The sequence below is a fragment of the Patagioenas fasciata genome, chromosome 1 (genome assembly GCF_037038585.1).
Source record: "Patagioenas fasciata isolate bPatFas1 chromosome 1, bPatFas1.hap1, whole genome shotgun sequence".
NCBI lineage: Eukaryota > Metazoa > Chordata > Aves > Columbiformes > Columbidae > Patagioenas > Patagioenas fasciata.
Window position 1 is genome coordinate 75781837 of NC_092520.1, and position 26123 is coordinate 75807959.

The following is a 26123-nucleotide window of genomic DNA, read 5'->3' on the forward strand; positions in this document are numbered from 1 at the left end:
TTAAGTGCCACATGTCCCAGCGGTGACATGTACAACGATGTATCTAATAACTTGACTGTAAGGGCTACAGGCTGCAGCCTATCATGAAACGCACTGAGTCTAAAGCAGAGGAAGTAGTTTGCTCCTTTTTCCCCAATCCCTGCCTCCAGAAAGACATCTATTCCTGCTGCAAAACTAAGCCTGCAGAGCAGACCCTGCACCAGGCCTCATGGACTGCTTGGGAAACCACGAGGGTATGTAAGTCACGGTGAGCTCCCCCTTGTCACCTCTCACTGTGCCCCTCCTTACAGAGGATAGGAAGCCCTTTCACAGCCTCCGCACTTTTTTGCTATGTGACACATAAGGAGAGGACGAACCGCTTATGTTTCACTGGTATTGCCAGAGGTGAGAAAACTTTGGACATGCAGTTGAGTTCATGCTGAGTGAAGGAGACTTTCATTTTGCCCTGACTCCAACAGCTTTGTTACCAAGCCCTGATGCCCTGTTCTTGTTAGTTTTCATGTGTCATTATTTTTTAGAGGAGAATAAGCAGATCAGGCGTTTGACCTGCTTAGTTTAATTCATCCAAATATATTAAATGTGTGTAATGGTCTGGGCCACTTCCTTCTCAGTCCAGACATGCTTTACCCATTCTTTCCTTTTCATTGCACAAAACAAAAGCAGGACTGAAACTGCCCTGACGTTCAAAGCCCCAAATCTGAACCTGCCTCGCAAGCTGTTCCCTGAGCTCCAGGCAGAGGAGTCGAAGGAAACAGGCACATGCACCTTGTTCTTTTTTTCTTGTCCCTCTCAGCAGAAGGCAGTCAAGAAGTAGGGCACTGGGCAGTGGGACCACACGGGAGTGGGTGAGGTTCTCAGAGACAAGCAACAACTTTCCCACTACCAGCTCCTCCACCTGCGCGGCTGTGGTGGATCTCACACCTCTCCTGGCAGACTCAGCCACTGCGTCTCGCATCCACCAAACCCTCCTGTCCAAGCAGGACTGCGAGAGTAAGGAAATGTTTGTGTATCCCTCCGTTCAGCCCTGATAGAACACATCCCCAGACTAACGAAGGGGAAAGAAAAGTTTTTGTGAGGTGACACAGAACAAATGAATTTTTGTTCAATAAATCATTTCAGAGAGACTATTGACTCAAGGACCTTTGAATGCATCAACCCATTCATAAAAGTCTCATCTTCTCTGGTACTCTGTATACTTGCCTTCCTTTCCACTGTCACAACAACTACACTTCATTTTCTTTTCCTTTCTTTCGCTATTTCTTTTCTCTCTCTTTTTCTTTTTTTTTTTTTTCTCCATTTTGACCCCATAATCCTGTCTTAACCTTCTAATCCTCTCTGCAGTTCCCTCTTCTTCCCCTGATCTCAGCTCCATATCATTCACAGGCTGCCACGCTGACAGGAGAGAAAGAACAGCAGATATTTACCGAAGTATTACCATAAAGATTAAAGCTAGCAAATACCACAGCTTGCTCCTTTCCTCTAGCCCCTGGCCTAATGAAAACACTCTGCACTATTTCCCTCTTCTTGGAGACAAAATGACAGAGCTCTATAATCTCTAAGGTGGAAGAAAAAGAAGACCCTAAAGTGATTAAAAGGATAGAAAAAAGAGTAGAAAAGGAAATAGAAGTGGGAATAATATTATTTAGCACTTCTGTAGGACCTGACTGCCGATACTATGCCGACCTGCAGTATCTTCTGCTTTCCATGTGCTCGCTATCTGTCTGCACTCACCTCTTATCCACGATGCTCAGAGCATAAGCTCCCTGAAGGAGGATTCTCCTTTTTGTTCTCTGTGTGCTCAGAGCCCAGCAAAAAAGGGATAAGGACGCGCAGCAGGAATAAGCAGGCCTCAAGGAACTTTAAAAAGAGAGATAGCTATCACCAACCCCAGGCTGCAAGAAGGACAGTTGAAGTCCAGCAAGATGGGACAACTGATGCATGGACAAGGTTAGGAAAGTGGCACTGCCAGGAGGACAGTTTGGACAACCCGACTGTGGCCTGTCCCGCTGCCTTGCTGTAGCCAGGGCATCAACAGAAGTGGATGAGGGGTGACCAGCAGAATGAGGGAGGGAGAATAAATGGAGAAGTAAGACAAATGAGAAGAGAGAAATGGAGAAAGAATAGTAAGGGAGAGGTTAAAAGAAAAAAAAAAAAGGGTAGTAAAAGCAAAGGAAATAGAATATGAAAGGGAAAATGAGAGAGAGAAGTTAAAAGTACAAAAGACATGAGCTATGTGGAGTCAGAGAGTAAGGAAGGGCTTCTCAAGCACACAGAAACAGATTGCTTGGAGCAAGGGGAGGGAAGAATTTTTGTGATAGCAGGAGTGACATGCATTGTCCTCTTTGAGACTCAGCCTTTTCAAAATACGACTCTGAAATAATGCGGCACTATAAACTATGCAACTATAGGTACAGGCAGGGGAGACATATGAATGAAGTTCAGACTTCTCCCTCACTCTGACATGTTCATCTACTTGCTGCAGCAGTCATCCGCACATGCAGAGACAAGGGTACCATGCTGAGGCCATAGGATTTATCGGCAGAGCAGATGTGCTTGAGTCCCACTATGTATGGAGCTTCAGTAGAGAGGTAAAATTACATCGACTGTAGAGAAGAAAATCATGCACGCAAAAGCTCAGCTCTGACCAACTCGCAGCACCAGATTCTAACCAGTTTGGAAAACCAGTACTTTCTCTGCCTCTGGCTGACGACAACAGCAACCAAGCAGCCCTCCCCCCCGCCTTAAAAAAACAAACAACCAACAAAAAAAAAAACACACACAAAAAAAAACCCCAAACAAACAAAAAACCAAAACAAAACAAGAACAAAACCAACCAATCAAACCACAAACCCCAAACCCAAACTGCCTGTCTTTTCCACAGATCTAGCCAGCTCAAACAATTAGAAAGAGAAGCTTGACATAATTGCAACTTCCTATTTCTTCCACGTAAACTTGCAAGAGTGTTTTTGATGTTGGACTCCTCCATCCAAAGAAAGGGGCAATTCACTGCAGATAAAGCTGATCAGTAAATGGGTGAATGTCACCCTCTCACTATGCAGTGAGAATCATTCCCTTGACTGGGATGCTTCCATCAAAAGATCTCAAAGCACTTGATGAATAGTTCATTAAAGCCTGGCAACACCTTTGGGAGATGGGGAAGGAACAATGAACGATCACTTCAGTCATCACAGAAGGGCATCTCCCTTTGGACTTGAAAAGCAGAGCTTGTTAGCAGTACACAGATGCACCACAAGACAGTTTAAGGAAGCTCTGAAGAATACCTCTTCCAGTTGAAGTAGAGAGGCAATTAAGCAGGTAACCAAAGTGAAATTTGGCCAGGAGACAATAGAACAACCCTGCCTTTCCCTAGCACTATTTAACACCTTTCATTCACAGAGCTCAAAGCACTTTTTGAAGGTGTTAAGTACCTTTATCCCTGTCATGCAGCAGATGAGGAAAGGGAAATCTAGGAAGGGGTAATGATTGTGCCAAAACACACATATATGAGTCAGAAGCAAAGCAGAGAACAAACTCTGGGATTCCCAGGCTTGCTATCCCATGTCTCATGCCATCTCCCACATAATCTCTGTGCTCACTGCATCTGGACACATCTGTATTTAAAACTTTTCACTGAGGAGGTGAGACTTACACATCCAGCTGGCCAATATCCACCCCAGGTTTTAAACCCACAGATAAAACCTTCAGCACGTTCTTACCGCAAACCACAGACTCCCCCATCAATCACCATCTTCCTCTGTATCTCCACATAAGGCACGGTATATGCTTAACAAACATCTGTTACCAACACACCAGCATTTCCTCTTGCAAAGCTTTTGGCTGAAGGATTTTGCACAGAGCAGGACCTGAGCCAAGCGCTGCTTAGGCTTGGCTCTGCTCCGCAGAGTGCTCTGAGACAAACTGTAGAGGTCTTCAGGGGCAGCAGCACAAACTGACTTTCCTCAGCTTATACTGCTTTGGTTTCTGGGAAGAGGGTGGGAGCACTGCTAGTAGAACTTGTGGTCCTCCTAGGGGGCACTGCTATTCTAGAGAGCAGGAGGATCCCAGCTGACTTGGTGTTTTGATGGCAGTGGCACAGAGAGCATCCTGGTAGAGAATTCTCTTTTGGACAAAGTTGGAGTGCACCCCAGGTCATGAAAATTTGTTTTCCTGTGATGCCCATTCCAGATAGTCAGACAAGAAAGGACTGCCTGACAGAGCTGCACTTGTCAAACATATTTGGTTGGGCAGACTCCAAGGTGCTCCTCCTCCTCAGTATTTAATTACTGTGAACAGAGGTTTTAACAGAGAGAGATGCTATTTGAGACAAAGCTGGTTAGAGAGATAGCCAGGTCCTTGGAGTTAATAATTAATTACCAGGCATTCTCAATCTTACAACATTAACTGCTTACCCTTTTAAATAGTAGTAAATTGGAGATACGTGTCTAATTAGAGAGTTGTAAAATGTTTTGGAGGACTGAACAGAGAACTTACAAAGATGGAGTGGGAAGCGAACTGCTCTCTGGAAGGAAAGGAGATGTGGGAAGCAGAGGATGTTGTTACTATGAAGGGCTGTTTTGTTTTGTAATGTACAGAGTCCTGGTTATCTGAAAGGACTCCTGGCTCTGTCTGGCTCCACAGCGGCACGCTCCCCAAAAAGGGGAAGCAGGTAGCATACTGGACATACACACGACTGATTTCTCCCTAGAATGTCAAAGAGAGACCATGAAGTCTGCCACTGTTATCAATCGAGCAGATTTTATATTTCATGTCCTAATAGCAGGCATACTCCCATCTACTCCAAAGATTTTTGAAAGTATATATCAAGAGGCTGTACTAAAGACATAATAAGTTGGAATTACTTCTAGAAGGACATAAAAAACACTAGGGGCTCTTACTACAGAGATCTACCTGGATTTGCTGTTCTTCAGAACAGAATGCCAGCTTTTTTTTTTTGTTCCTAATTTAAATAGGGGGAAAAATAATAGCGAATTAACTCTTCACTGCTGGGTTTGTGTTGAATATCGTGTGATCTCAATCTTTGCTACCAGCACCTTATAATAGCGTATTTCAGGTCAAAACCACAAAAAGCAGTTTTCCTGTATTTTGTGCAAATGCTTTTTCATTTGCACATTAGTGCTCTCCCACGGGCCCTCCTGGGAACTGGGGTCAGCCACATGGTCTAAGAGGTATTTTTACAAGGCAAAATGATTTCTTGTTCCATATGAAATGACGTAACTCAAAGTTTGACTGAAATAATCACAACGATCTAGTAAGTAACCAAGTAACAGGCAAGCCCAAAAGAGCTTGCTTTAAGGGAGTGCATGATAATACTCCCCCTTTTCTAGCTCTGATTTCTATGGCTACATCTCATTCACCAGTCTCCATGCCCATTTCTTCACATCTGAATACTTTTCCTCCTGCTTCCTCACCTCTAATAAATAATTTAATGACCTTTGAAAGGTGCTGAGAAGAGTTTCATTCAAATGATGTGCAGAATGGCAGAGTTCTGGGGATGTTACTGTGCTCTGGGCACAGCAGGAGGCTGCTTTTCACAAAGGTCTTGGGCTTTGGTTTTCCTCTACTAAAAGACACTGTTTAGTATCTTCTGCCTTGATGGGACTAAGTGTTGGAGACAGTATGTTCCTTGAGCAACATCTTTTGTATGATAACATTATAAATGAAAAGACCACTTACAATCAAAGATTGATTGACACTTTTCAAAAGCGTTGAGTGCAAAGACAGTAGTACTGTCTGAATTCTGAGTATTTTAATTACAATCTGCTTTCCCAAACCGCCCTTGCAGTTCTAAGTGGTTAGTTTCTTCTTCTTCATTTCTTGTCTTAAACCTGCTGTCGTTTGCCATTTAATAATTGTGGCGTTCCACCTCAGAGGTGACTGTGGTTGAGTGATGAGCTGAGCACACCGACCCCTCCAGGGGTGCGTTCTTATACCATTACCAGAGGTGACAATTCACCCCAAAGATTCCAGGGAAGGCAATAAGGCCACTTCAAAACCCAATGAATTTTAAGAAAAAAAAAAAAAAAAAAAGAAAAAGTAGAGCATGATTCCATAAAACAAGAGTGCAAATGAGAAGGACATCGACTCAGTTTACAAACAACTGAGAAAAAGGCATTTTGCTGAGCTCTGACCAGGCACATGATGTCAGGTGATGAATGTTCTAAAAGGAATTATCTGAGTTACCTTGCTGGCTTCTAAATTAACTGTAATCATTCAGAAATGAAGATTCGTATGTGGCAAACTCACTAAAATTCTCTGTTCAGAATGGGCAAAAACCTAAACATAAATATAGGATGCACCTAGACGAAGAGAAAAAATGAAGCCAAGCATGGTGGTGCACTGCAATACAACATCCCACCTCAGGTCACCCTATCAGCAAAAGATGGAATAGAAACAAAAGAGGTTCATGGACAGGTGACAGCAATGAGTTAGAGGCCTGGCAAAATTTCTGTAAGAGGGAGATTGAAAACACTAGGGCTTTTTTGCTTTAAAGAGGAAACAAATCAGTCCGGCTAATATAGGCATATATAAAATAATGGAGAGTACAGTGAAGGCAAACATCCTGATAAAGCGAGGGAGCATTCCACAGAACTGAAATGCTACCCATCTGAGGCTGGATAGGATTTGCTGCTTTCGGGCTATATGCAATAACGTGTGGAACTCACTGCCACAAGATATTATCCAAGCCAAACGTTATCCCTAGAAAGAGTACAATACACTAACGTGAACCACAAGAGTATTGCTAGTCACTTGATATACAATAGGAGAACCCCTCCTCACAACCCCTTCCCCTCAACATCAGTGATACCAATCCTCTTGCTTCAGACCACAATCAGGAAACAATTTGTCCAGGGTATAGAAATTTCCCCTATCAGCAAGTTAGTTTGCATATTTGCCCACTTAGGGGTGTTTTATATTTTCTTATGTAATTCAAATTCAAAAATTCAAGATACTGATGTAAAAAGGTTCTGCTATCATCTGCTGTTTCTTAAATTCTTATGTTTTGGGGGAAATTCATATATGCTAAACAAGAGTCTGTTTGAAAAGCATGCTCTCTTATGGGCTTTTAAGTGTTCAGGCAAGAGACAAAAGTGATCATTCTACCCATTTCAAAAAGCTCACAGAGGACGTGAAAAGAAATTTCCCTTTCAGATGGCTTGTGTCCCAGCAGCTAAAATATTCCTCCCCGTATCATGTCACCCCCTAGTGACTCTGAGTAATTTCCACAAAATTGCTTTATCTGGCATTGACCCATCAGGGAACACACTCATTCTTGGTAAACTTGTAGGGGACAGACAGCTTGTTTCAATAGATTTACAATATCAGTTCCTGAAAGGACGTGCCACAGACACACCTTCAAGATTTATAGGTCTGTCATTCCGCATGACCCCATCTGGATCTTCCCAACAGGGCACAGTGAGCTGTTACAGACTTGGTAACCATCTTTTTGAACATGTTGCTTTACTTTTTTCCAGAAGAGCAAACAAATTGAAAACCAACAAAACACTTTGCTATCTGTAGGTGTCTGTTCTCGACTTTCTTGCCTCCTTTACAAAGATGCATGAATATAGGTTTCTCTTTTACTAGGATGATCATTCTCTGGACCAGAATCTCCATTTCACAGACAGAGAAACTAAGATGCAAGCCCCCATCAGTGATTTTTCGGGAACATGAAAAAAGGTGAGTGTTCCCTGCACACAGCTTCATTTCCACTGAACTGGAACTGTTAGCTATGGTCTTTCTGACCACAGCTGAGAAGAGACAATCTCCTGGTTTCGCATTACATTAGGAGACATTCATGTGATATCCTGGTCCAGCAGCCAGTTAGGTAGAATAGCTCTGAACAGGACCTGTAAACTGGAGTTCCAGCCTGCAAAGATCTTGGTCACCTATATCTGGCCACTAATTTGCTAAGACAAATCTTCTTTTTGGGCCTCAGTTTCTCACACTGCAAACATGGAAGCTAATAGTGACTAGTCTCAAGGAGGAAATTTATTAAAACACTTTGAGATTCAGAAATGACAGGGACTACTGAGCTAAATAATCTCAAAGTAATTCCATGTGCTCTGGCATAGATCTGACAACAACTTATCTATGTGTGCTTTTAATAGAGGTTAACATTTCAATTTTCTCTGAGCGTATTTTAGGCTCCATCACATAAAAGCAAAGTCTACACGAGGCATCACCTAGCAGAATGCACAATCATTAATTTCTGCAAAGCAGCCTTGGTGCCTGCAAAAACACTCCACGTAACTCAATAAATTAGAATAATAAACACAAAGGAAACCAGAGAAGAGGCAAGGACAGGGCAGAAATCACAAACAGAGGCCGACAACATAATATACGGTACAATGACAGTCCAAACTGGTCCCCCGTGAGGCACTGGGAGCCTCTGGGAGGCATGCATGAGGTGGAGGATATCCAGGTCTTGGCACTGTCCCCTGTTACTCCTTGAACCTCATATGAGCAATTTTAATTTAAATACCACTGTGCATATGCCACCGGGGCCTCTCCCTGAAATGCCTGCGGGGAAGATCTTCATCTGGCAAGCACAGCCCCTGTAGCCACAAACTCACAGCAAAGGAACATTTGCTGATGCGAACAACAGCCCCAGCAGCAGCAAGCAGCGCCCAGGGCTAGAATGGTGCTGCAGCAGGGGACGTCTGGCTGCCGTCAGCAGGACGGACGCTGGTGTCAGCTGGGAATATAGAAAGGGCTTCATCTGCCCGCAGGCGCGACATGCTGCTCTCTGCCTGTGGGCAGGGAGCAAGGGAGAGGGGGAGCAAACAACTGCGCCTCTAAACAGGTTGCTTTTGGCTCCTCTGTGCAGTATGTATTCCTGCAGAAGCAAATAAAACCCAGAGGGGGACAGAAGGAACCTTTAGTCCTGGAAAAGCGTATTACTTTCCTGTAGGAATGTTTGCTCGCTCTTATTGCATCTGTCTCATGTGATAGGAACGGCAATCCCGCACCCCAACTTCTCCCAGCCTGGGGCTCCCCACACCAGCTCTACCCCTACTACCCTTTCCACTGCTCCAGGCTTATTTCTTTCCCCAGCACATCAGGCTTAGATGTCTGAAGTGCTCACTTCTGCAGCTTCTCCTATTTCAGTTGCAAGCCTCTTCTGAACAGAAAGTACCATTCACATAAAAATGACGAGGACAGCAGAAAGAGGTTGTGAGGGAAGATACAGTAAACTTGTTCCATTTTCTGCCAGGATCAAGACCTGAACCCACAGGAAGCCTCCAGAGATACGATCTGCCGCAAATGTACTGTGATATATAAGAGACCTCCTGGCGAGTCCTGGGAGCAGAGGGATGGACTTATAGGGGAAAGTTTTCTCTTTGCGACGCAAGGAATCAATGCTATTTATAACGATTCCTGCTGTCCCCAACTGGGCATAAAGACAATCAGCATCTGTCCAGGCCCTCAGGGAGACTGCAGAACCGGAGATGTTGTATACGCATTCATGCACTGCTTGCTGCTACAGCAAAAAAGAGGCAGGGTGGGTACAGAGGAGCTGTGAAGGGCTCAGCCAGGGTTGGGGAGATGAGGGGCTGGAGAAGGGGGCTGAGGGGAAGAGGATGGTGCCAAAAGGGATGCGTTTTGCATGCAAGTGTTTGTTACTTGAGATCATACAGATGGTTTCTCTTTAGCTGCGGTTTTGAAAAGCCCCCTGCCTGCTCTGCTGGAGGCCCTTTCCCGCCACAGCCAAACCTGGAGCTCCCAGATGCAGGAGGAGAGCTCAAAGGTCTTTGAAAACAGAGAGTGCATTATGCTGGGGAGCTGGGAACTGGAATTCTATGCAGGTAGTACCACACACCTTTGTCTGTTTGTCCTGACAGGGCAAAGCCCAGGAGCAGCACTTTGACCTGGTCTTCCTGCCTGGAAACTGGTTCCATCACATCATGCCTCCACCACCACCCCTCTGCCTGCAGGCAGCCCCCCTTCCTCCTATCCTGTCTTGCACAGCAATCCCCTGGCTATAATTTCTCTGATTTAATGAGGGGCCCTGCCTGTCTCCCCTGACTCCTGCTGCTCCCTCCCTGCACACACAGAAGTCTCCTCTCCCTTGCTTCTCCTTCTGACACACCCAGGTTCCCTGCAAGGGGAAACCCCCATGCTGCAAGGCCCCTCCAAGGCATTGGTTTCCTGCTTCTCTCCCCTGCCCCAACAGCAGCACAGAATATTGTTTTCTTGCTCCATTAAGCCAGTAAATGAGGCCGGCTTAGCTCAGCACTGTGAGCTGGTGCTCTGAGCCCAGGATCTGTCTCAGCACCAGAAGTAACACCGATGCAAACACAGGAGTGAAGGAGGGATTTGTGAGTTTGGCAACACGCTCTTCTACCACCAGACAGTGAGGAGAAGCAGCTTCCTGAGACCAAATCAAGCAAGCTAATGTAGCCTGCAAATGTTTTGGGGTTTGGCCAGGTGGCCATGCTGCCTTCTTCGAGGCCATCCACCTTGCTCCAGGAGAAGATAAATCAATGCAAGGCAACATCTGCCAAGATATTGACTTTGGCTCTGCTCACGGACTGCCTGCACTTCAGAGATGTGTAATATTCAGCTTGATTATCTCTCACCGCCAAGAGGAAGTTTCTCTGTATGCTTAAAATCACTGAGATGAGCCAAGGAGGAATTGATCTGTGGGAGAGAAATGCTGACAAGAAAACATGAGTCGGAGACAGGCTGAGAGTGGACGATGGGTGAGCAATGGAGATAGCCTCTGGCAGCTTGCCTGGCCAGGTTAGCAATGGCCTGGGTTACTACAGCCTGAGAAAGACTGAGACCAAACACATTCATCCAAACTTTACAGCAGGCCTCTGAATGCTCTTCCTCCCTTACCCAAATAGGTTTTCCTCTCTCAACTTGCTCCTCACCCTCCTGCATCCTCTTCTCTACCCTGCCATACATCCTCACTGCACTGGAGTTTTCCGGTTGCTTCATGTGTCCCTGTAAGTCACCAAATTCACTGCTTAAGGCACGACACTCAGTGGCTGCAAGGCTTGCTGCCTGCCCTGCTTTGTGTCTTATATCACATGCCACATCCCTGGTGGTGAAAAGCCCCAACAGCACTCACAGACTGTCCTACATCCACCCCTCAGACCCTGAGTCTCATGGGCTCATATCCCAATGCATCAGGTGATGTCACACCAGTGAAAGGTGACATTTCATTAACAGAACATGCTGACAAAGCCTCATGAGGTGAACATTCAGCAACGTCATCAGACTTGCCCAGGATAGAACACTGAACCTTCAACTTGTTCTTCCTATCACATTTGTGGTAAAACATCCTGTAGGTCCTGTGGCCCCCAAGGGCAGGCAGCAAATGAGAAAAACACCTGAGTTCCTCCTTAAGAAAATCAGTTTTAGGGATAGTCTTGACACTGATTCCTACTTCTGTTTGCCAGAGAGGCTAAGTGTCACATGCTTGGACTAGAGTGGCACTGACTACAGACTCCTTGGAGCACACCACACTGCAGGGATGGAAGGGAGAAGGGTGGCTGCAGCAGAAGAAATGGGTAAGGACCTCCTGGCAAGGCTCACTTGGTTTCCTGCTGATGCACTTCTCTGAACCTTTCAGCTATGTTTCTGCCCATGCTTCTGCCATTCTCTGAGCCTAAAGGCAGCACAGAATTGAGAAGGAGAGGTGGAAGAGACCCAAAGGAACCATCTAGTCTGTTCTTCTCTGTGACGGATGGATCAGCTCTACTTTGTCATTTGTGGCATCTGTCACTCCTTGTACATGTCTAGTCTGTCCTTAAAGCCCTCCAGTGATGGAGCTACACGGCCTCCCAAGGCAATTTAATTCTATGTTTTCCTGTCTTTATTGTTGCAGAGTTCTTACTGACCTTCACCCTGTCTTGCTGCAATCTTAAGCCATTCCTCCTTGTCTCCTCCTGCAGAAGACATCATTTCTTTCTTTTGTATCTTGTGTACCTGCATGCTGTTATTCATATCTCATACGTAGTCCTCTCTTCTTTAGGCCTAATGGCCCCATTTCCATCCATCTCTCCCCACTAACTGTCTAGACTTCTGATCATTCCCACTTCTCTCTTCTGGACTACATCCAACTGGTCCACATCTCCCTAGACACGTGAAGTATCTCAAATAGACACAGGACTCTATTTCAGCATACACACTGATCAGCAAGCAGCCAATACTACCCCCAAAGCAGGGACACAGCTAGAGCAGGACACAATGTGGCATCCAGTAAGACACTGAATGATGCTGTAAAATCTGCTGCATGCCCTTGCTTCTCTCTTCTCTGGGAGCTGGATGCTGCTCCCACTTTGAGCTTCACATGGCAAAAGCAAGCATTCCTAAGGCTTACTGTTCTGACTATGTCCAAGGTCCTTGACCCACCTGGCCTGCATTTAAGTACCATTTCCCAACTCGGATAAGAAGAAAGCTGCACGTGTTCCTCCACCTTGGGACACACTTTTCAAATGGATAGACCTGCATGCCTCTGACTCATTGCCAGCACTGGAGACCAGCCAGGAGAACAGGAAGGGAAGAAATGCCACTAAAGGCCAATGAATACGTATGAAGCGTGTTACGCAAGAACCCCTGCGGACCCCCTTGTCCGGGTAGAAGTCCTACAGATGGCCCATAACTAAGTACCATTGATGCAGTGGGGAGGATGTGTGGGTGGACAGATAATTTGATATTTAGCTGAAAGAACTAAAATGGGTTTAATGCAGTGCTAGGAAGACAGATTGCCTGCAGCACCTTCTGCTCCTGATTATGGATGCCAATCTCAGGTTTCCCTTAGGTGTAAAAGCAGCCAGGATGCATGTGTTTTCCAAAGGCTTCAGAGTCCAAGGCTCAAAAAAAGGAGGATAATAAAGGGTGACCAACACTGAGGAACATTCCTGCTACATGACAGCAGCTGGCTTTAGTTTTCTGTAGCATCTATGGTTCCATGCCAAACATGTGGTGCTGTCTCCGGAGTTCTTGGAAAGCCTCTCCTGCAATAGACAAATCTAGCTGAAATGATCCTAACTCACATGCTACAGACCTGCTCCTTCTCTTCAAAGTCAGAGAGGTCCAGCACTTTCAACACCGAGGACTTTCCATAAGATTGCACCACCACTGTCTTTTAAATGCATCTGCTTTCTCTGCCACCTGCGCAAGAAAATCTCAAGTCTGCATCTCAGCACTGATCTGTGTCCCCCCACATCAGCATCATGCAGGAATGTCAAGCTTCTCACCCAAGAAAGAGCTACAACAGAGGGGAAAAAAGCCCCCAGCTGCCCCCTCCCAACTTCCAGCAGTAGAATCACAGCACATCAAGAAAGCACTGCAGCAGGCTCCTCTGCTGATGGCAGCAATGTGGCTTTCACACCAGCATGCAGCCTCAGCTCTTGCCTGTCAACCATCTTATCAATGGACATGCTCTCCTTCCGTTCTGTTTCCAACTTGGGCTGCAACTAAAAGCAGAAGTAGATCACTGGGATGCAACAGACATCCAACTACATTCCTGCTAGGAAGAGAAAGCTTTACTGGTGATGCAGCCGCCGCCCACACACACCCCTTCATATGAGCTCTAAGGATGAACAGGCACTGGGCATTCTGTGTAGAAACAGAAGATAAAAACACTGGGAATACTCTCCAGGTCCAGCTGAATACCAAGTGCTGATTGAGTGGCCAGGCCCAACGAGAGCTCAGAGCCTGCTCTATCATTTACAGAAAAGCCAGGGCTCAGCAGTTACTACAATGCTTCACCATCCTCCTCTGTTTTTCCCCCAGCCCACCATTCTCACTCCCAGGTCCAGAATCTCAAAGGACATCAGGGTTGAACAAAGAGAAAAATATAAGGAAGAGGGGCATGTGTTGGGGAGGGCTGAAGGGTGAGGAGGAGATGGATTGAGACAGAGAGAAAAAGCAAAGGAGGGAGGAAGCAAGATGGAGAAGGCATGAAAGAGATGTGACAGACATCTTCATTGAGCAAAGTAGCAGGCTGGATGAGGGAGCGTGCCAAGGAGAGGGAGCTGCGTGCAATTTGCAAGAGAGGAGATGAGAGAGATTTCAGTTCTATCTCTCTGATGAACTTACCCATCCTTTCCCTCTCAGTGGACAAATCTCTGCAAACACACTCTCCCCTTGGCAAGAGACTGCCAAGGATAGCAGCAGAGTGAAGGCACATGAGGTGCAGCATGTGCACAACTTGAAGGATCTGGGCACACTCCAAGTCTCAGCAGCAGGTATAATAACCTACAGGGCATAAGAAATGGGACTAGCTGGTGAAGGAAGGTAACTCCTTTTCTGTTCCTCATTAGGATGGAGGATCTCCTATTACCGCTGCCCATGTTTAGCACACTCTAAGGTGTACTGCCTTCATATACTGCCCTGAACTGTTTACTGCCCAAAACCATGGCTGCCTAATGTAACACACAGATGAGAAAGGCAATCTGATTATTCATTATGCTTTTTGTCTTTTTTTCCTTTTTTAATAAGCATGATGCCAGTACTACTCAGAGCCTGTCCTCATCCATACTCCCATCAACAAGTTGATTCATTTCAGACAACTGCCATCAGCGGGAAAGTTGAGGGGGAAAGCCACTATGAGGGGGCTGTGTTTACTTGGCGTCTTATCACAGGATCTGTGGTTCACAGGACCCCAAGTCAGCAATTCACAAGGTACTTGCTTGCGTGTGTAAGGCCTGTTTGAGCACACAGTGAGCACCCCCATCTCAGTCCCACCACACCCAGGAGTGATTTCAATTAAATAGCAGTGTAATCCGAGAAACAAAGACGCCTGTGCGAGTGTATGGCGGATACATGCCAGCAACTGTGCGGATGTCTGTATCGTTTTTCCATCGCATCTCCAAGGGCTCTGGAAAGCAGCTTGCTCCTTCACATTTGCTCCAGCCCCGATTACTTCTCTGTGGTGCTGCCAGCCACCTTGATGGTCAGTGGCACAGGCTAGCTGGATGGTGACAGCAGTGACTGGCCAGGGAAAGCCAGCCAGTGCATCCAAAAGGGGTTACTTTAAAAGGAAGTGATCTGCTGTGCCTAGGGTTGAGCACTGGGGTTGTGAGGTCCCTGCAGGTTCTGCTGGTGGGTCGTGTCCCCATGGCAGGGAGAAGGGTGTGGGTGCCTGGTAAGCTGTGGGGCTCTAAGGACCTCACTCTGCTGTCAGGAACAAGAGCTCTGCTAAGCCAGGGCTGCAAGGGTAAGTCTGTGGGGCCAACTTGCAGAGCTGGATGAGTGGGACAGAATCCGCCTAAGAAATGGCAGGGGCTTGTGGAAGGACCATCACTGTCTACCCAGTGTGCTGATGACTAAGGGGGCAGCAGACAGGAAAAGGGGGAAGGCAGACTGCAGTAGTCTCTCCCCAACTTCTTCCACCAGCTTAAAACCTTCCCTGCCATTGAACTCGAGGGGACTGCAAATAAACCTGCCTGCTCTGAAGGGACAAACTGGCTCACATGTGCTCCTGCTCATCTGAACCCCCTTTACCCGCAAAGCCCCAATAAATGACGGCCTCAGCTGGCACAGGGTCTCTCCTCTCTAGCCGCAGGGAGGGGACTACAGATGACATTATATTGTATTTGGCAGACAGGGTCCAATAATTTTTCAGAGAGTAATCACTCCCTGAGTCCCACTTTTCTTGAAACTTGGAGGACACCCTGGAACAAATAGGGGTTTCCTAACATCCCTGTTGTACCTGCAGCCTTCAGTAGGGTTGCTACCTTATAACAGTAGTGTTTTTCTCCCCTCTTGAGCATTTTCTAATTTCAGCACGCTTATTTGTGCCCAGTCCCTTCTGTCACATGCTCTCCCTTCTGTTTCCTGACAAGGTGAACATGGGGCCTGACTGTGGAGAAATTCCTGCTGATTCCTGTTGGGAATCTGGGCTGGGAGTGGGAATGGGGCTCACTATAAAGGAGCTAGTGGGAAGGAGTCAGCCAGGTTTTGTCACTGCAGCTCCTCTCCTCCAAAGGAAAAGAAAGAAATAATGATGTTAGAACATTTTAACCTTTCTTTTTCTGAACTTGATAGGCTTGGCCTGAGGCACCTTTCCTAGCAAAAACAGGCTGCTGTAAGATTGATTGGTTGGGTGCAGAGTTTAAAGGTAATTTTCTCTTGTCACATGCACATAAATTATTGTGGCTCAAGCTGAGATCAGCTCCATGTCTCACTTGTTTCACTGCTTTTATGCCCAGGCTCTGATGAAGGGTCATAAGAACCACGTCCAGTGCTCCTTGGGCAGCATTCTATATATCAAGAGCACCACAGGTGTGCACATAAAGTCAGTGTCTGGGGAGGAGGAAGGGGCACATGCCTGCAAATCTGTACAGCCAGGGACTTCCAGCTGCAGAAGTTGCAGCTAGAGCCTTGATTGCTCAGCTATGAACCTGTTTAAAATGTTCTGTCCATGAATGCCAGGGCAAGGAAAACTCATTCACTCAGATTATTCACAAGGGGGAGAAAAAAAAAAAAAGATGCACACAAAGGAAGCACAGCTGCAGCCAAAGAGAATTCATTTTTAACATTCATGAAAATATTCACAGAACACTTCAGTGCTATTTGCCTAAATTTTGCTGTTCGGAGTAAACACTTCAGCCAGCCCAGGCTGTATGTTCTAGGCGCAATACCGCATCAGGGATTAGGGGTCGCTCTGGGCTCCAGCTCACAGGTTCACACTATGTCCCCAAATATATGTGCCCCAACTTACTTTAAGGCACAGACTGTCTGCCACTGCATAGTTCTTCACTCTTGGCCCTGCCACAGCCAAAATGACTTTGCAAGTACCCTCATCCGTCGCGTTTCTCATCCATCACAACCTTATGCAACAAAGGCACACACACTCTGCCAAATTTGAACACAATGGCAAACAGTGACAGCTCTGGTGTGTGCCTGGTCTGGAGAAGCAGACCCCTTCCCCCCTATTCTTCCCCCTCCCTCTCCCTCAACTCATCCCCTTCATTGGTTTCTTTCCCTGAGTGTCCTAGGCAGCTCATACGAGAGAAAACGCTACAGCACACAAGGGAGACTCAGCTGAAGCCCTGAAGACAAGAGCTCTGTGCGTTGTCTCTTCCTCCTCCATAAATACAGCTGAGATGAGGACTGGATAATTGGCTAAGTGCCTGTCAGCTTAATAACACAGAGAGACACAGAGAGGGAGAGGTTTGTGTTTACTATTCAAAGTCATGGATGCTGCCTGCCAGTGGATTTCAACATGGGTTTTGTTTGCACAGCAAGACACAAAAACTGAACAGACCTGCACCTCTGAGTCGGAGTCCTCTTTGCTCAGCCTCGTATGAGCATGAATGACCAGCCTGGGATGGAGGGAGTGAGAAAGCTGGGAACTGAGGTAGCTGCCATGCAGGTACCGTCAGGTTCCCAGTTCATCACTGGGTTCCTACACTGGAAAGCACCCTCACAACCCCTGATGAGATACTGTCATCACTGATGCACTTAAGTCACACCACACTGGGGGCACATGGTCACCCTGATGTCCCAGAGAGGGGTGGGTGCAGTGGCTTTGTAAGTGGTGGCTGTACAGCTGCGTGACCACCCTATTTAATTTCACAACAGTTGGTGCCTGGCAAGCTGAACCCTTCCCAGCCTTTGTCGCCTGCTCATAAATCCAGTGCTCCTCTAGGAGCCCACCTAGAGAGCACCCATGAACAGAAACCACTCAGGCATGTCTCACCTCTCACAGGAGTGTGGGAGTGTGTCTGCGGGGCACAAGCCTCCCTGCTCTTCCAAAGCTTTCATTGCTTCCCTCTCATACAGAAATGCAAATTTCAGTGGTGAGAGAGTTCAGGTTGCTACCGGAAATGGACAGTATTAGCCAGATCTACCACGGTGTTAACGGCTGAGCAGCAGAAGAGGAAGATGCAATATTCTGTTTGCTTACTACTTTTTTCTTTAGCAGTTCTAGGAATTGAGGCATAGTGAAGCGAAAGGACACTTCTAACATTAGTGATGGTTGCTGAGGTCCAGGAGCCAGAAAAAGCCACACAAACCTCCCAGCAAGCAGTCTGTTACCCTGTCCAGTGCTGCCTCTCACCTGTACAATCCTTGCGACTTTACAAAGCATATGAACATTTGTACAACTACACACAAGAGAACACTTTTCATTTTTAAACAGGAACAAACGCAGGGAAACGCACGCTTACACAGGCACACACAAACGTGCACTCCCCAAAACCTCATGCAGATGTTTTATTGCAAAGCTTATGTTGAACTCCAGACCAGTCTGAGCAGGCTCAATTCCATCCAGTTAGCTCTTACCGAAAAAGCCCAACCCCAGTGAAATCAATAGAGCTGCGGCAGGGCTATTTTTCCTCTTTGCATGGGGCCGAGCACAGCAGAGTCTGGAGTCACAGCTGGCCTCTCCCACACAACAAAAGTTGCTCCTAATAAAAATCTGCAAAAATATACACGCACAAGGGAGACGGGCTGTTTAGATTATTTTGAAATAACTGTTTTCTAGGCAGAGGTGAAACTCATCGTTATTAGTTCCCATTACTTACCATAAAACCAGACACTTAAGATGTGCCTGAAGCCTGAAGCAAATGCTTTGGTGTCAGATTCAGCTGAAAATCACATTCGTTTCTTCTTCAGCGAGAGCAGAGTAAAAGAAAACTCAGTAAATTCCTGACTTCACCTTTGTGCCCTCCATTGCACTTGCTCCAGCAGAACACAAGTTCACACAAGCCAGAGTGAATTTTGATGGACAACAAAATCAGGCACCTCCGATGAAAATGGCTATATTCAGCCTCGCAGTAAGCCTGTTGAAGCCCCACCGCTGCATCAGCAGCAAGCTGTGGCCCTGCAGCTCTGTCAGAAACAGATGCCTGTGGGGCTGGATATCAAGGGCAGGTAAGTATAACATATATTTTGAAAACTTATACTTATGAGATGGCAAATTCCGGTAACTGTGAGCTATTTTAAGACCGGGTCTTTTCTCAAGACCTTCTGGGGAGGGGAGCGGAATGGAAGAGGTACGGACTCTGAGACATTCCAGGTAACACGTACTACTATATAAATTTTAATGCCAACTAAGCAGGAAAACATATGGTACTTCGCTGCAAACTGAAGTGTGTGTGCAGACTCAGGGGAGGAGGTTAAACCCATACAGTCTGATACTGTCTCTCCTCCTTCATCTTTCTGAATGCAAATTATACACACAGTGTTATTAAACATACATGATTTCAACATAGAAAGAGCCTTTTATTTTCTAATTTCCATTCCACCTTTGCTTGTGATGGATAAGTCCCATCACAAAGACCCCGCTCACCAGTGGGTACATTATATATAGATACTGTGTGTATATATGGAGAGATGCTAATCACCAGCCTCTGACCATATACATACTGCAACTTCCTTTATCATATGTATGCACACACACATAACCATGTATGCATGTGTGCCTTCATATAATGGCACCATCTGCTGCCAGACCTGGAAGTTTTGCAACATCACCTGATATTACATTTATACTTTTTTAATTATTATTTTTAAAGGAAAGCATCAGCAAAGCACAGCCCCTTTTGCACAAATCCCAACATACCCTCTTGACGCATGTCTACCAGATTTGACAACGAAGGCTTTGTATGTACCAGAAAAAAAGAAAAGTGTTTGGGACTTGTAGTCAACACCAGCACACACGAGGACATACTAGGGAAACCTCATTTGTCATATTTGCTGGGTTGTTGCAGGGCTGAGCTGAAAAGCCAGCCTGAGCTAATGGATAGGTCACTAGGCTGGGTGCCTCTGACCCTGCTGTGCCACCCTGGGCGAGTCCCCTCACCCCCGGGCACCTCCTGCCCACCCCAAGCCCCTGCCCATCCCAGAGAACAGCCGCCCGCCCCGTGGAACAGGGGATCTCTCTTACCCTCTGCTCACATGGCACTTAATACAAAGGGTGCCTCAACGTAGTGCTGGCCTTAAAGTGCTGCGACAATACTACTAATAACCAGGGTTACAATTTCACTGCCAAGACTGTATTATTATGTGGCATTATACCTTCGAACATGCCTATTCTCATTTCTAGCAAAGGGCTCAGCTCAGTGCTCCCTGTTATAAATTATATGCTAATTACAAATGTAATCTGAACAGCTTTTACTTTTCTTTTAAAATGACTGTATAGGGCATAAACTTTGTTGTGATGCTGCATTCCTACTTTGCCCGAGGTGGCTTTGTCCTCTAGCATAGCTCCACATGGAGAATATCAGCAAAATACTGGGAGGCCAAGAACAGAGTCTGCATAAATTGCTTATATTGCAGGATTACACCAACAGTGCTGTCATTACTGCTGGTAATTTGATTCTAGCCCATTCTTTGACACGTGTAACTTGAAGAAGCTGAGTACCCATAAGGATGGAAGTTCCTAAGCTTGCTATCATCCTGAAACTTCATATTATTTAAAAGTACCTGGTAAAAATGGAAATTGTGTACTCAGTTAAATGTTGGTTTTCATCAGCGCATCAACATTAGATTGATTTAATTCTTGATGAAAAGTTGATGCTTGGAAAAACTCAAGAACAATGAGCCAAATTGTGGCCTTGGCAAGATCCCAGTTCTCCAGCAGGTTGAGCATCATCTGAGCAGTGCTCAGCAGCTTAAGCCCTGTATGAGTCACTTGTACCTCTTTTATTAGCAGTCCCCAGGAATCTGCCCCAAAGACAAACATGTTATTTCTGGCATTGCCCTTGGGCTTTGGTTAGATTTGTAGTGGTAAAACCAAGTGGAAGGGAATGGGGATGTGACCCATTTTGGTTCCAGCTGGTGATGAGCTCAATTTCAGAAGTCATTAAAGGCTAAATCTGCCTTTGTGCAGACCTGGGTCCTGGGCAACCTGCAAGTCCCACTGACGTCCTCAGGATAGTGCTTTAAAGGCACTTTGAGGGGAGCTGCTGTGATGGTTCCCTAGAGACCTGATCCCACAGCATGGACTTCATGGCCATTTTGCTTCTAACCCATCTTGAGGGCCAGACACAACACAGAGGCACAGTGCCCTCCCTTCCCAGTTTGTAGTAACTGCCCTTCACTACTGCACATGTCCCACTTAGCCAATGTCCTCCTATTTCTCACCCCCTCCCCAGGCTCAAAGTGTGTAACAAGGCACAGGGTCCCTGCCTTTGCTCACCCAACACCTGCAGAGCAAATAAGGTAGGAGGGGATGCTGGAGAAAGGTAAGCAGAAAGAAGATTTAGGGTTAGAGCTTGCTTTTCTTTTCCCATTTTAATTAGTTTTGGGGGATATTTTGTGCATTTGTTGTTTGGAGAGGGGTTTTTTCTAACATCACATACAAAACCTGACAAGCTCATGACTGTGATCTTGCTAGCAAAACATTGGTAGGAATTGTATAATAGCACACAGTTCCCTCTCAGTATTTAAAATAAGGTTCAGTGTCCATCTTCACTTGCTGAAGACAGAGCTAAAAATGAAACCTCAGTAAGTCTGACAGGCTCTCTAATATACAGTGTCATCTTTGAAACATCCTGCTCTCTTTTCTCGGTTGTAGCTGGCTAAACACCAGAAGCTCTCCTCAGCCCTTCTCACCTGTTGCAGCTCTCAGACCCCTCCTCCCTTTTCAGCCTTGCTCTAAGGAGCAGATCATTACCCTTTTCCCTGTGGATAGTCTATCATGAGCTATTTTTGTTCTTTCTCTCTGCAATTCCCTGACTAACCTCCCCATGCCAAATACTCACTAAAAGTCATCAACCTTCAGTAAGGCCAACAAATGAATCAAATCTGCTGCCATGTCATTTAGGAGATGAGCCAGGATAGAATTAGGAACATTTTTTAGAAGTCCATAGCAAGGGAATATTCTAAATGCCATAGCTTTAAAAAGTCGCATCCAAACTTCACAGAATAATTCTATTCTGAGTAATAAACTGTAGATGAAGCTCTAGAGGAGTGGCTTCCTTGAGAACATTAGGGATTATAATAAACTATTTTTCTCTACTTCACAGAACAGTCCACCCACCCATTCTCCCACCTACAAGTGTAATACTACATACAAATGTATAAGGCCTCAAAGGAGACTAATCATTCAGAAAACCCTGTCCCCAGTGATTTACTGAATGATTTGCACCACAATTTACACAAACAAAAGGGTTTTAGTTATATTATCTCTATGTACATTTTTTAAATTCTTTCCAACTGCGAATCATTTTTTCTCCCTCCTACATTTTCATTTCCCTTCAAGCTACATTGATGGAGCTACTGGCCACCGTTAAACCACCACTGCATACTCCCTCTTCCCTCTGAAGCAGATGCATAGCAAAGATAGGTGATATGATCTCTGTATAGAAATCTCTTACCTACCTCTCCGTTGAGGTAAAGGTCTGCTCTGAGCACAGCTGGTATAGATCATCTAACGGTTTTTCCCCAGCTAGATATTCCCCTTGCATTGTCTCTAGTGGATCTATAGGCAGGGAGAGCGAGATGCTGGGAGTTTTTCAAATGCAAGGCTGTCTTAAACTATGTGATGTTTTGGAGGGGCAGGGAAAGCAGCAAGGGGAAAGCTCACAAACCAAGCCTTGCTTTAACACTGAGGGTGTAAAATGCCATCCTGCAGGACCTAAAGTGCATGGAACAGAGGGAAACATCACCCCTTCCAGTCTCATGTGGCAGTCCTGTCTCCCAGCATAGCCTGGCTTCTGCCTCTCCTCTGAAGGAGGGACTGAAACATCCCAGAAACCGGGGGCTGATCCCAGGAAAAGGGAGAGGACACAACTGCCCTTCTTAGGAAACACGACAAGCATACAGCCAGCCAGATCTGCTTAGAGAGCTTAAGAAGGCAGCTAATGGAGGTAAAGCCTGTGTGCTGGGCACAGTCACTTCTGACAGAAATGCCACATGCCAGGAACACGGTATTGCTCAGGGTGAGCAGTTACACGGCCAGGTGGGTGTGCAGCTCCTGCAAACTGTGTCACTTGGCACACATCTGGCTGACACAGCTGGATCACCTCACTCAGGTGTTTTATTTTAGTGCCTGACAAAACACTGGCAAACCACACACGCCACACGCGATCACCGACACCACTCTCCCATGCAGCCCCATTGAGCTTGCTGACGAACGCTTTACACGCAGCACATGCAGGCACCATCTCCACCACCCGCTCAGCCCTCTCTGCTGCAAATGCAGCTTTAGCACACAGCGACTAGATAAACTCAAAAGCTCCAAGGTTAAGTGGGAAACAGAAATCCAGTGACCCCTGTCTGGGCAAGTGAGCTTAATGACTTGTCTGCTGCTGAATGTACCAAACATATGCTAGTGAACATCTGCCTGAGCAGCCCCACCAAAATAAATGATTGATGGAAGTGATTTGCCTTTAAAAATGGGATAAGTCAGCTGGGAGTCCCGCTAGAAAAGGGTTAATGGGATATGTGAATTGCTAGTGAGTGGAAGGGAGAGAGAGAAGCCGGGAGTCAGAGGCAACACCCCTTGTTAGGTGTTTACCATGTCGCATCTAAACCCCTTCCATTGCATATGCAAGGCAGATGAATTACTCTGTAAATCCTATTACTCTGTGTGGATAAATCTTACATGCAAGTTAACAAGTCTAGAGAGCTGGGGAATGGAAGCTGCTGAACAGATATTCCAGGATCAAAACAACCCAGCACACGGGAGCTGAGAGAAGCGATACACGTACACACAACATCCCTCTTCTAGCATCCTTCTTCCCTGATCCCATCTTGCTTGCTCACATACCCCTCTCTCATTAAATGGGAGGGATGCAGGACACAGGGGATCACGTAGCAGACCATTTGGTGACATCTAGCAGGATTTATTTCAGAGAAAGAGAAAGAAAACTTTGCTGCTGCTGTTAGCTTTGCTAGGGAATTGCTCCCTTGATGCTTCAGGGTTTGTGCACTATCAGCTCCTCATACAGATTACAGACTTATTTTAAATTATGTCTAGTAGTTTTATAGCTATAATACACAGTGTGTGGACACAGTCACATGTACAGAATTTTCCTTCAGTAGCGAAGTTACTGGAGGTAAGTTGAGCAAGGCAGTATGCAAAAAAGAAACCCACAGGAAAAAAATTACTGCGTTTCAGCTATTTGGGACACTCTTAACTGAAATCCCAAGTAGCCTCAGAACTACCTTTAGAAAACCTGCACGATGAATACAGAAATATAACACTCGATACTGCCAGTGAACAAGGCTTCATGTGCAAAGACACCTCATCACAACCACTCAGACATGCAGGCACAGCCTATACCTGTTTACTTAACCCTGCAAAAAAAACCAACACAGTGAATGATACACCAGCTTCATAAATGTTGGAGCTCTTACAGCATTTTTTCACCAGCCTTTTAAACTACTGTATCCATCTCCCCTCCCTACAGGGCAGAAAAATAAATAAAAATAAAAGCCAGAGTTTCCCCAAAAAACTTGCTTGAGAGTTCCAGCAGCACCAAGGCTAAAGTTTTTGCATAGGTACAAAAAGAAGCATGGGAAGATCAATGGAACATCTGGCAAGCACAGCTGGATCCCTTTTCGATTTCTCTATTGATACTGCAGGGCTGGTGGAAAATCTACGTTCACGAGAGCCGGCTAACATAAACAGTTCTTTCCTCACTGAAATTCTTTTGATCCAGAGCAGTGCACAGAGGAGAGTGGTGGCAAGAGGTTTTCAAAAGCTTTGCAGTTTTTTTACATTAAAGCACAAACACACACGCAGAGCTTGTTTGTAGCAGCTGCTGCTACTGCAGTTTGAGAGGTAAAATCACACACGCTTTTGCAGAGACATACACACACAAATCTGTATCACATCACATGTGTATGTTGCATATGTAGAGATATGGATAAACACACAAGAAAGGAAAAGTTGGCAAGATGCCCTACCTGAGGATGGCTGTGTCCCCCTGCCTCACGGTGATGTTATCGGTACCTCGGGTAAAATCCACGCTGCGGACTGGCAGCCCTGTAGGGAGAAGGCAAAGCAATCTCAGTAGGACCAGTGGTAATTGTTTCCGATCAGGCTGAGCCCTTGCTACCATGGCTGGTCTCGTCGAGTTTCACTGTCTGTACTTGTCTCTCTCTATGCGTGTGTATGTGCACAGATAGATGTAGAAAGAAAAACAATAATTATAATGTACAACTCTTGCTCTGATCGACAGCCCCAGAAAGGGGAGGTGATTTCACAGTCCTTCTTAGCTGCCACTTTCTCTTGCTCTTTTCAGTCTCTTGCTGGCTTCTTTCCCCCCCTTGCTCTTTTCAGTCTCTTGCTGGCTTCTTTCCCCCCCTTGTCTTTTTTTAAGGCTTTCCAAAAAAAAAAAGTCTTAGCACGACCTTCGATTAAAAACAGAAGGAAAAAAAAAAAGACAAGAGGAAAAAGTCAGGTAGCAAAATAATTAAAAAATAATAACAACTAAGTCGGCCCGTTTGGAGTGATGAGCAGAGGTTGGGGGAAGGAGAAAAAAAAAAAAAAAAAAAAAGGAAAAGGATTAACACGAGTCCTGTGCCGCCGGGCTGCGCGAGTGGACGGTCCTGCTCCAGTGCGCGGCTGTGCAGCCTCCCAGCCCCGAGCTCCCTTCCTAACCCACTTTCCCAGGCGGAGCGAGCGAGCGAGCGAGGGAGGGAGGGAGGGAGGAAGGGAGGGAATGAGGGAGAGAGGAGGGAGGAGGGAGCCTCACTCGGGAGACGGCAGCTCAGTACCACGGCGGCGAGCGGCGCTTCCCGGGGGCGCAGCCCACCCCGCGGCCCCCGCCACCCCACTACCGTCGCCCGGGAGAGACGCTGCCCCAGGCGGCCGGGGAAAGGACTCCGGTGGTGGCCGGACCGGGCCTTTGGGAGCCGGACCGCGGCTGGGGAGGGAGAGGGGCACTGCAGAGCAGAGAGAGGGGGCATGAAGAGGAAATTAGGGGGTGGAGGGCAGAGAGGGGATGCCCCGAGGGAGAGGGGGCTGGAGAAGGAAAGAGGGAGAGACAGAAAGGGAAAGGGATGGGAGAGGAAGAGGGGCCTGGAGAAAGGATGGGGGAAAGAGGGAGGATGGGAGTGCAAGCGGGGGAACTGGAAGCCGCGGCGGACCGGGAAGAACGACGGGGAAGGCAGAAGCAGCCGGGAGAGGCTGAGCGAGAGGGAGGCAGCGGGAGCGGGGCAGAGAGGATGGAGGAAGATATGGC

The 26123-nt window shown here is 46.4% G+C and overlaps 1 protein-coding gene across 7 annotated transcripts in view; it reads right to left on the reverse strand.

The window, feature by feature from the left end:
• LSAMP (limbic system associated membrane protein) overlaps nt 1-26123 on the reverse strand; it is a 1027179-nt gene that overhangs the window by 293103 nt on the left and 707953 nt on the right. For 2 of the 7 annotated variants that reach the window (XM_071809255.1, XM_071809249.1), the window contains exon 2: nt 24844-24922. In XM_071809255.1, coding sequence (XP_071665356.1) covers nt 24844-24922 — 79 coding nt within the window. Of the gene's footprint in view, nt 1-24843; nt 25556-25634; nt 25939-26123 lie in introns of those variants that run through there. The other 5 variants (XM_071809234.1, XM_071809244.1, XM_065829229.2 and 2 more) reach the window with 5 other exon arrangements.